General features: G+C 35.6%; 1 protein-coding gene across 3 annotated transcripts in view; it reads right to left on the bottom strand.

The window, feature by feature from the left end:
* The window catches only part of FZD3 (frizzled class receptor 3), a 96,510-nt gene that overhangs the window by 21,587 nt on the left and 60,740 nt on the right, over window positions 1–14,183 (bottom strand). For all 3 annotated transcript variants that reach the window (XM_034661345.1, XM_002918868.4, XM_034661347.1), the window contains one exon: window positions 1,347–1,495. In XM_034661345.1, coding sequence (XP_034517236.1) covers window positions 1,347–1,495 — 149 coding nt within the window. The remainder of the gene's footprint in view (window positions 1–1,346; window positions 1,496–14,183) is intronic.

Below are 14,183 nucleotides of genomic sequence, written 5' to 3'. Positions count from 1 at the left end.
ACTACACAGATAAATCACAGTAAATCCAACAAGGATGGATATTCCATGAAAGCAGGAACTTGGCCTATTTGTTTGCTACTACATCCCTGGTATCACAACGTTAGTTCGTGGCACATAGTAAGCATTCTATAAAGAGTTTCTTAAAAAATGAATGCCCAGGAAATATATTTTTGTTGTTGTTAAGTAACTCTTATTCCCTTCTTTCCTTCTGTGCTCAATGAAACTCTTACTTCAAGGAGAAATGCATCATCTGATATCCCTAGTAGGAGCCTTAGATATAGTAGTAGTAAGAAATGTACAGTTTAAAATTGGGATTATTTTGTCTCAGTCTGATCTGTGTAACAGAAATGGCTAATTACTGGTACTTTAGAAAATACAAATTTTGATAATAAGGCATTTTAAATGTATGGGAAAAGTACATTAACCCATATAAGGCACAATATTTTAAATATAACCTTAAGAGTTTTATAGGCCATCCCCCAAAACCCATTTTCCATGGACTTTAGTTTAAGAAAATCATAAGTATATAGACTCTGCTAACTTAGAATTTGAGAGAATTCAGGTATAGTATCTATGTGAGATTTAAAATGAGTAAAAAATCATTTGTTCCTTTATGAATATTGCAGGGTCTTGCTTTCTTTCACTCCATGATTAAAGATTCCGTAAATATGCCCTCAAGAGACAGCTTTGGCAAGTCTTATATTTTACCATGACACTTCAATATGCAGTGTGGCCAACTATGAATTACAATAATTTCTTTAATGCATTTCATTATCATTTTATAATGCATTTGATATCATTTTTCTATTTTGGCTTTAATGTGTACTTTATCATAATGGAATAACATGTTATGTCTTCACATAATTTCTGGTATACTTGGAAGAACAATGGGCAATTGGAAACGGAAGTCTAACCAAATACCTGTGTGATTTTGGCCAAAGCATTTACTCTCTCTGTGCTCAGTTTTCTTATCTGTAACAGAAATAATATATACCAACCCTCACAGGAATATGGAGAAGATCAAGTAATAATATATATAAAAGCATTAATTTGTTTTTAATTTTAAGAGAATTATAATTCAAAATTTTCAAAATAAGGTCAGCTTTCCCTCAAAAATTCTCAGTTAGTAAGGTACAGACCTTAAGCCTGGTTCTACTTGGCTATCTTCTCAGAATCAACTTTTAGCTTTTAATTAACACATGCTACTGTGCTAATCATAACTGGTAGTAGCCAAGGTTACAAACACGTTGAAACACATCCTCCAAATCCAAAGTGTTTTCACATAAGCAATACATAGATTTTATGTGAATGTGAGGTTTGTGAACATTGTGATAATTTCAACTTACTCTTTTTTCCTACGACCGTGAAAAAAACTGGCCCATTCAAAGCATGTCTTTTTGCTTCCAACCCAAAAAATGGAGGGAATACCAACTATGAGAGCCATCAGGTATTTCATCAGAAAGAGAATCAGGTCTGGACGACTCATTTGAGTAACCTACAAGAAGGGAAAGAAAAATATCTTAAATATATAAAAAAAACTTTCTATCAAAGGTCATTATAAATCTTTTAAATAAACAATAATAAAGTAATTCTACAAACTTGGTATTTTCATTTATACAGTTCTATAGTTCTTGTTATATGGAAAAGATACACACTCCTGAAAATTTGACAGTAAGTTTCTATTTTATGTTTTGAGTCCTATATTTTTCTTGTTAGTTCACAATGGTATCTTCTAAAGAAAAAGATTATTAATGTAGAAAATAAGCCATGAATAGGAATAGAGGCTCAAATAATACCTATATTCTTCTTGGCCAATTCTGTTAGTCCTATCATTGGTCATTACAATGTAAAAGCAGGAAAGTATTAATCTTTCCCATTGTATTAATTTCTGTTCTTATCTTTTATAGACCCTCCTTCTACCTACTTCATTTTACACTGCTGGCTGTTTTCAAGCTTCCTCTTTATGAGTTATTTATAAGTACATTTTCTAGTTTTTAGTCAGATGAGTTTTTAAAAATTGCTCTATATTGTTGGTTTCAAGTTTAATTATTGTGGCCAAAGAATGTGGTCTATGTTATTCTGGTTACCTTAAATTTTGGAGACTTGCTTTTTGATTTAGGACACTGTCAATTTATGTTAGTATTCCTTGTGTACTTTAAAATAGCACATACTCTCTGTTGGGTACAGAATCTTCTATATGTATTAGATCAACTTTATTAGTTCTTGTCATTCAAATTTTCTATATTCTCAATTAATTTTGTTAACCTGTTTATTTTTAAAAAAGATTTTATTTATTTGAGAGAGAGAGAGAGAGCATGAGCAGCGAGGAGGGGGCAGAGGGAGAGGGAGAAGCAGACTCCCCACTAAGCAGGTAGCCCAACACGGGGCTCAATCCCAGGACCCTGGGATCATGACCTGAGGTGAGGGCAGATGCTTAACCGACTGAGACACCCAGGCACCCCTACCTATCTGCTTTAACAGAGGTATACCAAAATCTCTCACATAACTGGGGACTCATCAGTTTTCACCTTCAAGCCTATATTAGGTACTATGTAAATTCAATAATGCTCTAGAGGCTCATTTTTTTTATTAATCCTCTTCATCGTAAACTGTGTTTTATCTGACATTACTATTGCCACATCAGCTTTTCACTTCATCATGGCAACATATTTTCCAGGTGTATCTTTTCCTATTTACCAATGAACTTCTTTCAAGTCTGTCCCTTTGGGTTATACTGCCTCTTTTTAGCAGTAGACAGTTTACTACCACTAAAATGTACAGTCCATGAAAAGATTACTTTCCCCACTGTTTTATCCCGAGTCCAGACCAGTGCCTGCACCTAATAGGTACTCAGTAAATACATACATTTAAAAATATACTTGGTTTTATTAGAAAAAAAATTACAGTTAAAATGATCAGCACCTCCATCTTTTTGAATAAGAAAATATTCCTAGCACACTATATAGCTACCTATATTCCTTATTATTTTCCAGAAATTCAAAACAACCTTTGCAAAAATAATTATTTTTATTATCTTTAACTTTGTCAAAAAGTACACCCTATGCCTACCTTTGGGTTCTCTTTTCTTCTTGCTAACAGATGCCCTTTAGAAATTCTTACAAGTAAGGTATGCCAGAGATAAATTATTATAGTCTTTGTCTGAAAATGTCTTTATTTTGCCCTCAATCTTGAACGGTGGTATAGATAAAGTTATCTCTCAGCATTTTAAAAACATTAGTTCGTTGTCTTCTAGTTTCTATTGAGAAGTCTAATTGATAAACTTTTGGAGATTTACTTCCTCTCTCTGATAGCTCTAAAATTTTTCTTTAGCCTTTTCACTTTATAGTTGCACTGAATGTTTCTCATTGTGATTGCTTTTTATTTCTCCTGCTTAGTATGCAGAGTGTACTTTTAATCTAAGGACCCAAGTTTTCAATTCTGGAAAATTCTCAGACATTAGGTTTTTGGTTATTGCTTCTTAGTCATTGTTATGGCTTCTTGTTCTACAACTCCCATTAGATGTATACTGAAGTTCCTCAATCCTTATTTTTTATGTCTTTTAAATACATAATTACATAGTTTTTAGTATTGTATGTCTCTTCATATTCTGTATTCTGGGAACTTTTTAGAACAATTTTCTATTTCACTAATTCCCTCTTCAACCATGTCTATATTAGGGTTCTTTCTATCTACTGATTTAAGTAACTTCAATTCTAAGATGTCTAATTAGTTCTTATATTTGTTTATTCTTATTTCATTTCTGCTAATTTATCATAATTTCTTATTCTTTTAAAATGTTTTTTATCGGGGCGCCTGGGTGGCTCAGTTGTTGGGCATCTGCCTTCGGCTCAGGGTGTGATCCCAGCGTTCTGGGATCGAGCCCCACATCAGGCTCCTCTTTTGGGAGCCTGCTTCTTCCTCTCCCACTCCCCCTGCTTGTGTTCCCTCTCTCACTGGCTGTCTCTCTCTCTCTGTCAAATAAATAAATAAAATCTTAAAAAATAATGGTTTTTATCGTTTATTTTTTGAAGAATCCTAAACATACTTATTTTTAAATAAGTCTTCAAAAAATTAGTTTACTACTTTCATTTCATCTGGGAGCAAATCCATCTTCTGATTATTGATTTTGTTGGAAGCTTTCTAGGTTTGTTTTTTTTCTTTTTTGAATTGTACTTTGGAATTTTAGTTAGCGGATCTTGAGTGAGAATTTTCCCTCTCTCTTCCTCTCTCTCTCCCTCTCTCTCACTTCTTCCCTTCCTCCATTTATCTCACCCTGTCTCATGACTTTTTGTCTTCACCAGTGCCCACAGGGACCTCATCAAAAACCAGGTTTTATATTGGTGATTGTGAACTCCAGATGTTATTGGTTACTGGAGATTCAGATACTGAGTCATTACAGTTTGGCTTAAATATTGGTCTTAAGGCTGTGCCGGTGTACTCCCACATCTCTAGACAAGTATTTTTATATTAACTACAGCTTCAGGGGGCAGTTGGTATTATCCTTTAGATGAACTTGCTTTCAGGAGCAGGCAAGCCTCATTTCCAATTCCTACTTTTAACCAGTGAACCTAGTTCTGGTCCTCTGACTTCCATGTGACACTGATACTTCCTAATACACCCCAGAAAATGGATGCCCAGTCACCTCTAGCTACTTCACACCTGGAGTTCAGTAGGGCCAAGTTTTTCATCCTAGTCATCAATTTGCTTTTCTATTATACAAATAAATATATTTTGTCTTTTAGACTGATTACATTTAAAAATTTTTATTATGTTTTATCTATAACTGATTTTATGTTTATGTTTTATCTATAACTGCATGGGTTTACAGTTAGCCTGGTAAGCTCAAAACATGGAACTTAAATTACAACCATAACCTAGAATGAAGATGTTAAGTCCTTTAGAATTTACTTAAAAATCAAAAAGCAAATATTTATAGATCATCCACTACTCTAAGAATAATTCTGTTCAAAGCCCCATGAGACTTATAAAACAGATGTAAGGTTTGATTAATGTTCCCACCAAGCTGATAATCTAAATGAAAATACAAATTAAAGAAACCACTGAATAGTTAAGAACTATAATTACAAAGAAGCAGATGAAGAGACATGAAAGGAGATCACAAATAACCTCCTCATTAAAAAATACAATAGCTTCCTGTTGTTCCATTTTTTAAAAAAAGATTTTATCTTTAGGTAATCTCTATACCCAACATGGAGCTCAAACTCACAACTCCAAAATCAAGAGTCACATGCTCTACCAGCCAGTTTCACTTTTTTTTTAAGTACTTCTATATAGCATCACTAATTGATGACTATCTCATACTTTACAAACTTTTATCTCCCCTGACTTCTATAACACTGCATAGTCATGATTATTCTCCTAAAGAGGCATTACCTTCTTACTTTCATTACTTTCTTCTTGACTTCCTACTCCTGCTCTTTTATCATTTGCTCTCCACTACCCTCTACATAAGAGTTGTTTTTTTTTTTTTAAAGATTTTATTTGAGAGAGAAAGCGAGAGAGAGAGGACAAGCAGGGTGGGGAAAGAGGGAGAAGGAGACACCCCGCAGAGGGAGAAGCAGACACTCCGCTGACCAAGAAGCCTGATGCGGGCTCAATCCAGGACTCCAGGATCATGACCTACACCAAAGACAGATGCTTAACTGACTAAGCCACCCAGGCGCCCCTATACAAGAGTTCTTAAAACTCATTCCTTGATTCTCTCTTTATACTCTCAACTAATCATTTAAACTTAGAAGTCATCTAGTCGTATTCTTTATCTAACCAATTGATTTGCTTTCAATCTAGTTGTTCTGTGAATATAATTAGTATGGTGGTATTGATAAAATACAAGTTTGCCTCTTCCATGTTCAAATAGCTCTAGCTATTCTGCCCACCTGTCCTAGTTTTGTCCTCTGGTGCTATCAAGAATAAGGCTACCATTCTAGAAGTCCTGGTCAATTCAGTAAGATGCCCTGCCAGAAGAGAAACTTAAAAAAAATGGTGTAAGTATTAGGAACAAAGAGACAAAAAGACCAACCAGAAAATTCAACACAATCAACAGAAAAACAGAAACAATCAAAGGGTTCAGTAAGTTGGGCAAGATTAATATACAAAAATGAAACGTTTTCTTATATATTGTCAATAACCAGAGAAGAAACATAATGAAAACAATTTCATTTATAATACCAACAAACACAAAAAAATATCTAGGAATAAAACTAGCAACTAGCAAGAAATACAAAGAAAATGATTAAACTCTATCAAAGAACACAGAAAAAAACTGAAATACATAGAGAAACAGTCCATGTTTCTATATGCAAAGACTCAATGTTTTAAAGATGTCAATTCAATTATCCCCCAAATTAATCCCATAAACTCGGTACAATACAAAAAGAGCAATAGAATTTTTCACAGAATGTTAAAAGTTAGGTATATGATGAAAGTATTTCTAATAAATGGGGAAAAGATCATAGATTGTTTAATAAATGATGTTGGGATGGTGGCAATCCACCTGAAACAAAGTAATTTAGATGCCCCCTCACACAAGAAAGAAAATTCTAGACAGATAATAAATCATAAAAGTATGAAAAGAATGAAGAACATTTTCATAATGGAGGTGCAGAAGGCCTTTTTAAAAAAGTAACATGAAACAAAAAAGCCATAAAAGGAAAAGAGTGACAGTTTTGATTACTAAAAACTTAAAACTTCTACAGAACAAGAAACCATAATTCAAATCAATAGACTAATGACTAACTAGGAATATTAACTATATTATCAATCAATAAAGCAAATTAAGGAACAGAAACTGGATAAAAATAGAAGAAACAAAGGGAAGAAAACAGTAAATACGCACAGAAACAAGCACACGTACACAGCTACAAAGAGAACAAAACTAAAATAACTTTAAGAGATTACTTTGCTCAATTCCATTCAAATAAACTTGAAAATTGATAGAAACAAATGAGAGAAAAATTTAAAAACTGACTGTATAAATAAAACAATGTCTCATTTATGAATTTTTATTCAAACAGAATTCAACAGCAAATTCAAAGAATATGCCATGACCAAATACAAAGATGGTTCAATATTAGGAAACCAATTTATAAATTCAACATATTGTTGGGTCAAAGGGAAAATATATATAATCATTTTCATTTATGCCAAAAGGCATTTGATAAATTAAACATCCATTTTTGGTTTTTAAAAGTGGGCTCCTGGGTGGCTCAGTTGGTTAAGCGTCTGCCTTCGGCTCAGGTCATGATCTGGGGTCCTGGGATCGAGTCCCAAATTGGGCTCCCTGCTCAGTGGGGAGTCCGCTTCTCCCTCTCCCTCTGCTCTTCCCCTCCGGTCACGCATGCTCTCTCTCGCGCGCGTGCGCGTGTACTGTCTCTCTCTCTTTCTCAAATAAATAAAATCTTTTAAAAAAAAGTTGTAAGAACATACAAAAAGATGATGAATGAATTCTTAAAGTGACAATTCTATCTCAATCCAAAAGTATCATGCTTAACAGGAACATTGGGAGCCACTAAATATTCTCATTAAAGTCAGGAATACAAGAAGAGTATGTACTACCACCACTCTTAGTTAACCTTGTTTTAACAGTTCTAACAGACTGCAATTAGACAAAAGAAACAAATTATGAGTATAGAAACTATAAAGAAGGGATGAAATTATTATAAGTAGTATAATTTTATACTTGGAAAAACTAAGAGAATAAGGTAAGAACTATTACAAATCATAAGCAAGGTGGTGAGGTACAAAGTAAAATACAGAAATCACTTTCATATATATAAATAACAATCAGTTAGTAGGAAAAAAAGGTCTTCATTTGCCATTGTTACAAGCTTAACTGCATCACCCTAAAATTCATATGTTGAAGCCCAACTCTCAGCACCTCAGGAGGTGACTTACTTGGTAATTAAGGTTCAATGAGGTCATATGGGTGGGTCCTAAGCCAATCTGACTGGTGTCCTTACAAGAAGAAGAAATTTAGACACCTAGACACCAAGGATTCACCATGTGAAAAAAGACCATATGAAGAAAAGATCACTAGAAAAGACCATGTAAGGAAACAGTAAGAGGCTGAGAATCCACAAAACAAGGAGAGAGGGATCAGAGGAAACCAGCCCTGCTGACACCTTGATCTTGGACTTCCAGCCTTCACAACTTTGAGAAAATAAGTTTCTGTTGTTTAAACCACCTAGTCTGTGGTATTTTGTTATGGCAGCCTTAGGAAACTAATACAACTGCAGTAACAAAAAAGATAAACACCTAGGAAAGATTAAATTTAATAAGATAAATGAGTGATGTACTGGAAGAAGCTTTAAAATACACTCCCCTTAAAATATGCTCTTCACTAGACAGAATCACTATTATAAAAATGCAAATTATTCTTGATTTAGCCATTAAATTTAACACAATTCCAATAAAAATACCAATAGAGTTATCTGGGAATCAAACAGAATGATTATAAAGTTCATACAGAAGAACAAACAAGTAAGTCTACACAGGAAAATGCTGAAAGAGAACAGAAATATATAAAATTGAGCTATAATAAAATTGTGTAATATTGAGGGCATAGTTTCAGTATTTATTATATGTGGTTATTTCAAATCATTCAGAAAAAACTAATTATTAAAAAAGCAGATTCTAGATGGGTATCTAGAAAAAAATAGCCCTGAAGCCATACCATATGTCATACCAAGATAAATTCCTAGTAGATTGAAAATTCAAATGTAAAAAAAAAAAAATTAAACGGCAACAAAAAAGAAAGCACAAAGTTCGAGATGAAAACTTTTAAATTCTCAGGGTAGAGAACAACTTTCTACTTATGACACAAAATCTAGAAGTAATAAAAGTAAAGATAGATAAATCTGACTACATAAAACCCCAACACTTCTGCATGGCTAAAATTTCCTTAAAAGTCAAAGGACAATTAAAAAGCTGCTATAAAATTGTTACAAATTTATGGCAGATAAAGGGGCTAATTTTGCTAATAAAGAAGTTCTATAAATAAATGGCTACTACTTAAAACTGGCAAAAGATATGGATAGTTTACAGGAAATTAAATACAAATTAAGAGCTCAGGCTCACAGTAAAAAAAAATTAAAATTTCTTGATAGTTTTACTTTTTAACCTATCAAATAGGTAAGACCCAAGTCTGACAATATGTTGTATTTGCAAATGTTTGGAGAAATGGAGATGGGAATATAAATTCATACCACCTCTATAAAACACAACCTAGCAATATTTATCAAAATTATACCCTTTATGTCATGTCAATTATGTCTAAAAAAATTATACCTAATATATATACCTATATATCTAAAAAAAATTGATCAAGCAATTCTTTTAAAAATTTATGCTACAGTTCTATTCACATATGTGAAATGATATACAAAAACTGTTCGTAATAGTAGAATACTAGAGACAATGTGCATGGTATATTATGTCAGAAAAAATACTGAGGGTATTTCACTTTAGGTATTAGTCTCCATGATACATGGTTAAATGATAAAAGCAAGATAGAGAAGTGTGTATAGTAGCTACTGTTCAAGTAAAAAAAAAAAAGGAATATACTTGCTTGTACAACATGCATAAACATCTCTGAAAGTATACACAAATTCCTTGTAACGTTCAAGTCACCTTGGGAAGGGCACTAGGAAGCTGGGAGTCACAGGCATAAATGGGAGACCTTTTCCCATACACTTTTCCAACTTCTAGATTTTGAACCATGTGAATACTGTCTATTTAACACTTTTTTTAAGAATAAAAAATAAAGAACTTCATTGTTCTAAGTCTGAGCATTCCAAATATAAAAATAAGAGTTGGGTGGGATATAAGGAAATATCCCCATTGGGGGGCAGTATATAAATTGGTATAATATTTCTGATAGACAATCTCATAATACTTACTAAAAACTGAGATGTGTATAACATTTGAGCCACAAATTCCGTTTTAAGAAATATATTCTAAAGCAATAGGTCAATAATAGGAGGTTGCTCAAATAAATTAAGGTACACCCAAATAATGAAATAAGTAGCCATTCAATAATGGTAACAAAGTGAAAAAAGGAAGATACAGTGATGTGCTTGTAACTGTTTAACTGGCTTTCTGGGTGGAGGTGAGCCCTGTTTTGTAGCATCGACAAATTTTGTGGTGTAAATACACCAACCATGCTCTTTCAAGTTACCAGGGTGATATCACTTACTGTGGAGTCACGAAGAGGTACATAAAACTGTCTCTTGTGAGTCTGTGTGAGCCAGCTCTAGTACACTACTGGGTATAGACAAATATGTCAAATATGATCACATTTATATTTTAAAATTACATAGAATACCTATATTTATCTATATTATCTATAATACCTATTATATTTATACAATATCAAATATGACCTTGTGATGTGTTTTGTTACCTACCACTACACATTGTTCTAATTATCTATTCTTATGTAAGAAACCACACCAAAACTTAATAGCTTAGAAAAGGAACTTATTATCTCTGAGTTCTACGAGTTGACTGGACTCAGTTGGGTGACTCTCACCTGGGTTCTTACATAGTTGCAGTTGGATGACAGATGGGGCTGGAATCATCTGAATGTAATATTGAGATGGACATATATATAAGATGCTCCTTCACTCAGATACCTGGAATCTCAGCTAGGATTGCTGGAAGGTGGGGAGCTGGCTGGGATCTCTCTCCCACTCTCCTTCCTCTCCTCCATTCACAAAGCCTTACCATATAGCTTATAACTAGTTTGGAATTCTGTACATTTTGTGGTTTCAGAGTAGGCTGACTTCTTATTAGAGGCTGGTTGCTCCCACAGCAAGCATTCCAAGAAAACTTGAAAAAAAATGGCAAGGCTTCTTATAAATTAGCCCTAGGGTCATGCAAAATCACTTCTGCTGCATTCTACTAATCAAAAGCAAGTCACAAAGCCAGCCCAATTCAAGAAAAAGAACCACACAAGAGCAAAAGGTGTGGTTCATTGGCTGGAGGCAACAGAGTGTATATCTCTAGAGTAACTATCAAAACATTAGAAAAATATACAGAAAAATGTAAATACTGGTTATATTGATGGGAGGTATGCTTTTCCTCTGAGCATGTTTTACGATAATTTTTTCCCGATATTCTGGAATTTTCTTAACTGTAGAAAACCATATGTACATGATCAACATTTACAAAACACATTAACAAGGAAAACATTCATTATATTAATGGAATGCCAAAGCTCATGTGATACAATGTAAATCTGGATGATGGTAGATACCAGTAAATGTTCTACAAAGAACATTTGTAGATGTTGATGAATGAATAAAAAAATTATAATCATATTAAATAAAGTGTATAGTGAATATCATAAATATCTAAAGTAAGCTATATAAACAGACCAATGATCAACTAGATAGAAAACATGATGATGAACTATAAATGAACCAATACCCAGGACTTATATTCTGCATTTACACACACACACATACACACACACACACCCCTTCTTGTGACTTCCTTGCATTCTCCACCATGGCACATTATTTCTTAAACACAGATTTTTACATAGTAATAAGAACAAATGAATATAGGTAGTATATAAAATGAGTTGAAACATACACTTAGAACTGTACTTGACACCTAATAAATGCTCAAACATGTGGTACATGGGGCACTATTGTCCCAGAGGATACTAAAAGGTCCATAATAAGATATTCTGTGGTAAAATAAAATTTGGATATTATAATCCTTCCTTGGATATTCACATGCACATTCAGATATTGAAGGCTAAATTTCACCATCTGAAAACTGAGGGGTTAGAACAGGTAAATTCTAAGATTTATCCTAATAACCTATAACCTTATTAATCCTGAAAATTTTTCTAGGTGAATTAGAGACAGTCTCTAATTTTTATAATGCCTAATTTGGCTCCAAAAGTTATTTTCCATTATTTACTAGTTAACACACATATTTTAACTGTAATTATATACACTTATGACTCACAAAAAAGAGAAAGTTCGTTCCTATAAAAGTGGAGGGAGATATGGGGAAGAATGAGACCACTGAGAAGCATGCTTCAAATCATGTTGGCTTATATTTGGTGAATGGTGAGAAAACAATGACCGACTTAAGAAAAACAATTATTTGGAAATGTGAGGAAGGCGGCCAAGAACCTAAAAATCAAAACTAGTCAAACCATAATTAAAGAAGTCTGGAGGGAGATCTAATCAGAGTTGAGCAGAGAATCAGAGGTATTATATAATGTGAAAAGAGCATTGGCCTGAGCAATGTGACCTTGGTCAAATCACTTAAAAAATAGCAGGCTTGAACTCAATGACTTTGAGGTTGCCTTCAATTCCAGATGACTGGTCACCTGCAGTCTAAAATACTCTTCTTCAGAGATCTTATACAGTCTAATCCCCTCCCTTTATTTTTAACATATGTGGAACCAAAGTCTAGGGAGGTGAACTGATTTGCTCAAGGTCATATATCTAATTAATTCAGTCACTTAAATACTGAGTGCCTCCTGTATCCTGGTACAAGAGATAAAACAGTAAATGAGTCAGAAAATTCTCTGCCCCGAGGGGAGGACTTAAGATGGCGGAGGAGTAGAGGACCCCTTTTTCAGCCGGTCCCCTGAGTTGAGCTGGATGGGTACCAGACCAGCCTGAACATCCAGAGAATCAGCCTGAGATGCAGGAAGATACATCTGGATCTCTACAAATGAACATCTCCAGTGCTGAGTACTGAGGTACGAAGCAGGGAGCCGTGAAACCGTGCACAGATATCGGAAAATAAACGGAAGGGGGAGGGAGCCGCCGCGTTTGAGCACCGGGAAGCAGTAGCCACCTGCACGGGAGAGCGGGCGGACTCTCGGACAGCACCCGCGAGACAGCAGACTGAGACCGGGAGCTGGGAGCGTGCACCACCAGCCATCTCACGGAACTCCAGAACTCTGGTGCGCTCACTGGATCCAGACTGAGACCGGGAGCTCCGTAGCATGCGCGGGGTGGCTGGCGGCGTTAGAAACACAAAGGACAGAGATGCGCCAGCCCTGGAACTGAGGGCTGGGACACCGGGTGTGGGGCGCACAACCCGGGATGCAGCAGAGTTGAGCAGCACCAACAGAAACAGAGTTAAAGTGGCCAGAATATCAGTGGAGAATGGGCCACAATCCCTCTGTTCTGTGACAGAGGCTGAGATTCGGCCGCTGCTGCTCTGACTCTCAGAAGAGGCACGGCAGACCGCGAGGGAAAGCCACCAGAGAACAAAAGCCTGGAAACACCGGCTCACAGCGTGCCCATCCCCATCCCCCCTTCCAGGGGACACGGAGACTCTACCCAAACAGGGTTTCCTGAGTATCGGCGCAGCAGGCCCCTCCCCCAGAAGGCAGTATGAAAAATCAAGAACCCCACAACCAAGGGCGCCTGAGTGGCGCAGTCATTAAGCGCCTGTCTTCAGATTAGGGCGTGATCACGGCGTTCTGGAAAGGAGTCCCTCATCGGGCTTCTCCGCTGGGAGCCTGCTTCTTCCTCTCCCACTCACCTGCTTGTGTTCCCTCTCTCGCTGGTTGGCTCTCTGCCACATAAATAAATAAATAAAATCTTTAAAGAAGAACCACATCCGTAAGATCCCTATAAAACAAGGGTGCACGGCCTGGGTCCCAGTCAATAATTTGGGCTCTGGACAACCCCGCAACCTCTCCTCATCAGAATGACAAGAAGGAGAAGCCCCCCGAGCAAAGAAAAGACAGTGAGTCTGTGGCCTCTGCCACAGAAATAATGGATATGGATGTAACCAAATTATCAGAAATGGAATTCAGAGTAACAATGGTCAAAATGATGAGTAGACTTGAAAAAAGTATTAACGAAAATATTACTGAAAATATAGAATCCCTAAGGACGGAAATAAGAGCGAATCTGACAGAAATTAAAAATTCTATGAGCCAAATGCAGACAAAATTAGAGGCTCTGACGGCCAGGGTCACCGAAGCAGAGGAACGTATTAGTGAATTGGAGGATGGGTTAGTAGAGGAAAAAACGAAAATATAAGCTGGTCTTAAAAAAATCCATGCCCACGAATGTAGGTTACGGGAGATTACTGACTCAAGGAAATGATCAAATGTCAGAATCATCGGCATCCCTGAGGGGGTGGAGAAAAACAGAGGTCTAGAAGAGATATTTGAA

The sequence above is a fragment of the Ailuropoda melanoleuca genome, chromosome 5 (genome assembly GCF_002007445.2).
Source record: "Ailuropoda melanoleuca isolate Jingjing chromosome 5, ASM200744v2, whole genome shotgun sequence".
NCBI lineage: Eukaryota > Metazoa > Chordata > Mammalia > Carnivora > Ursidae > Ailuropoda > Ailuropoda melanoleuca.
Note: the sequence above shows the minus strand (reverse complement) of the source record. Positions and strands in the feature narration are given on the sequence as shown.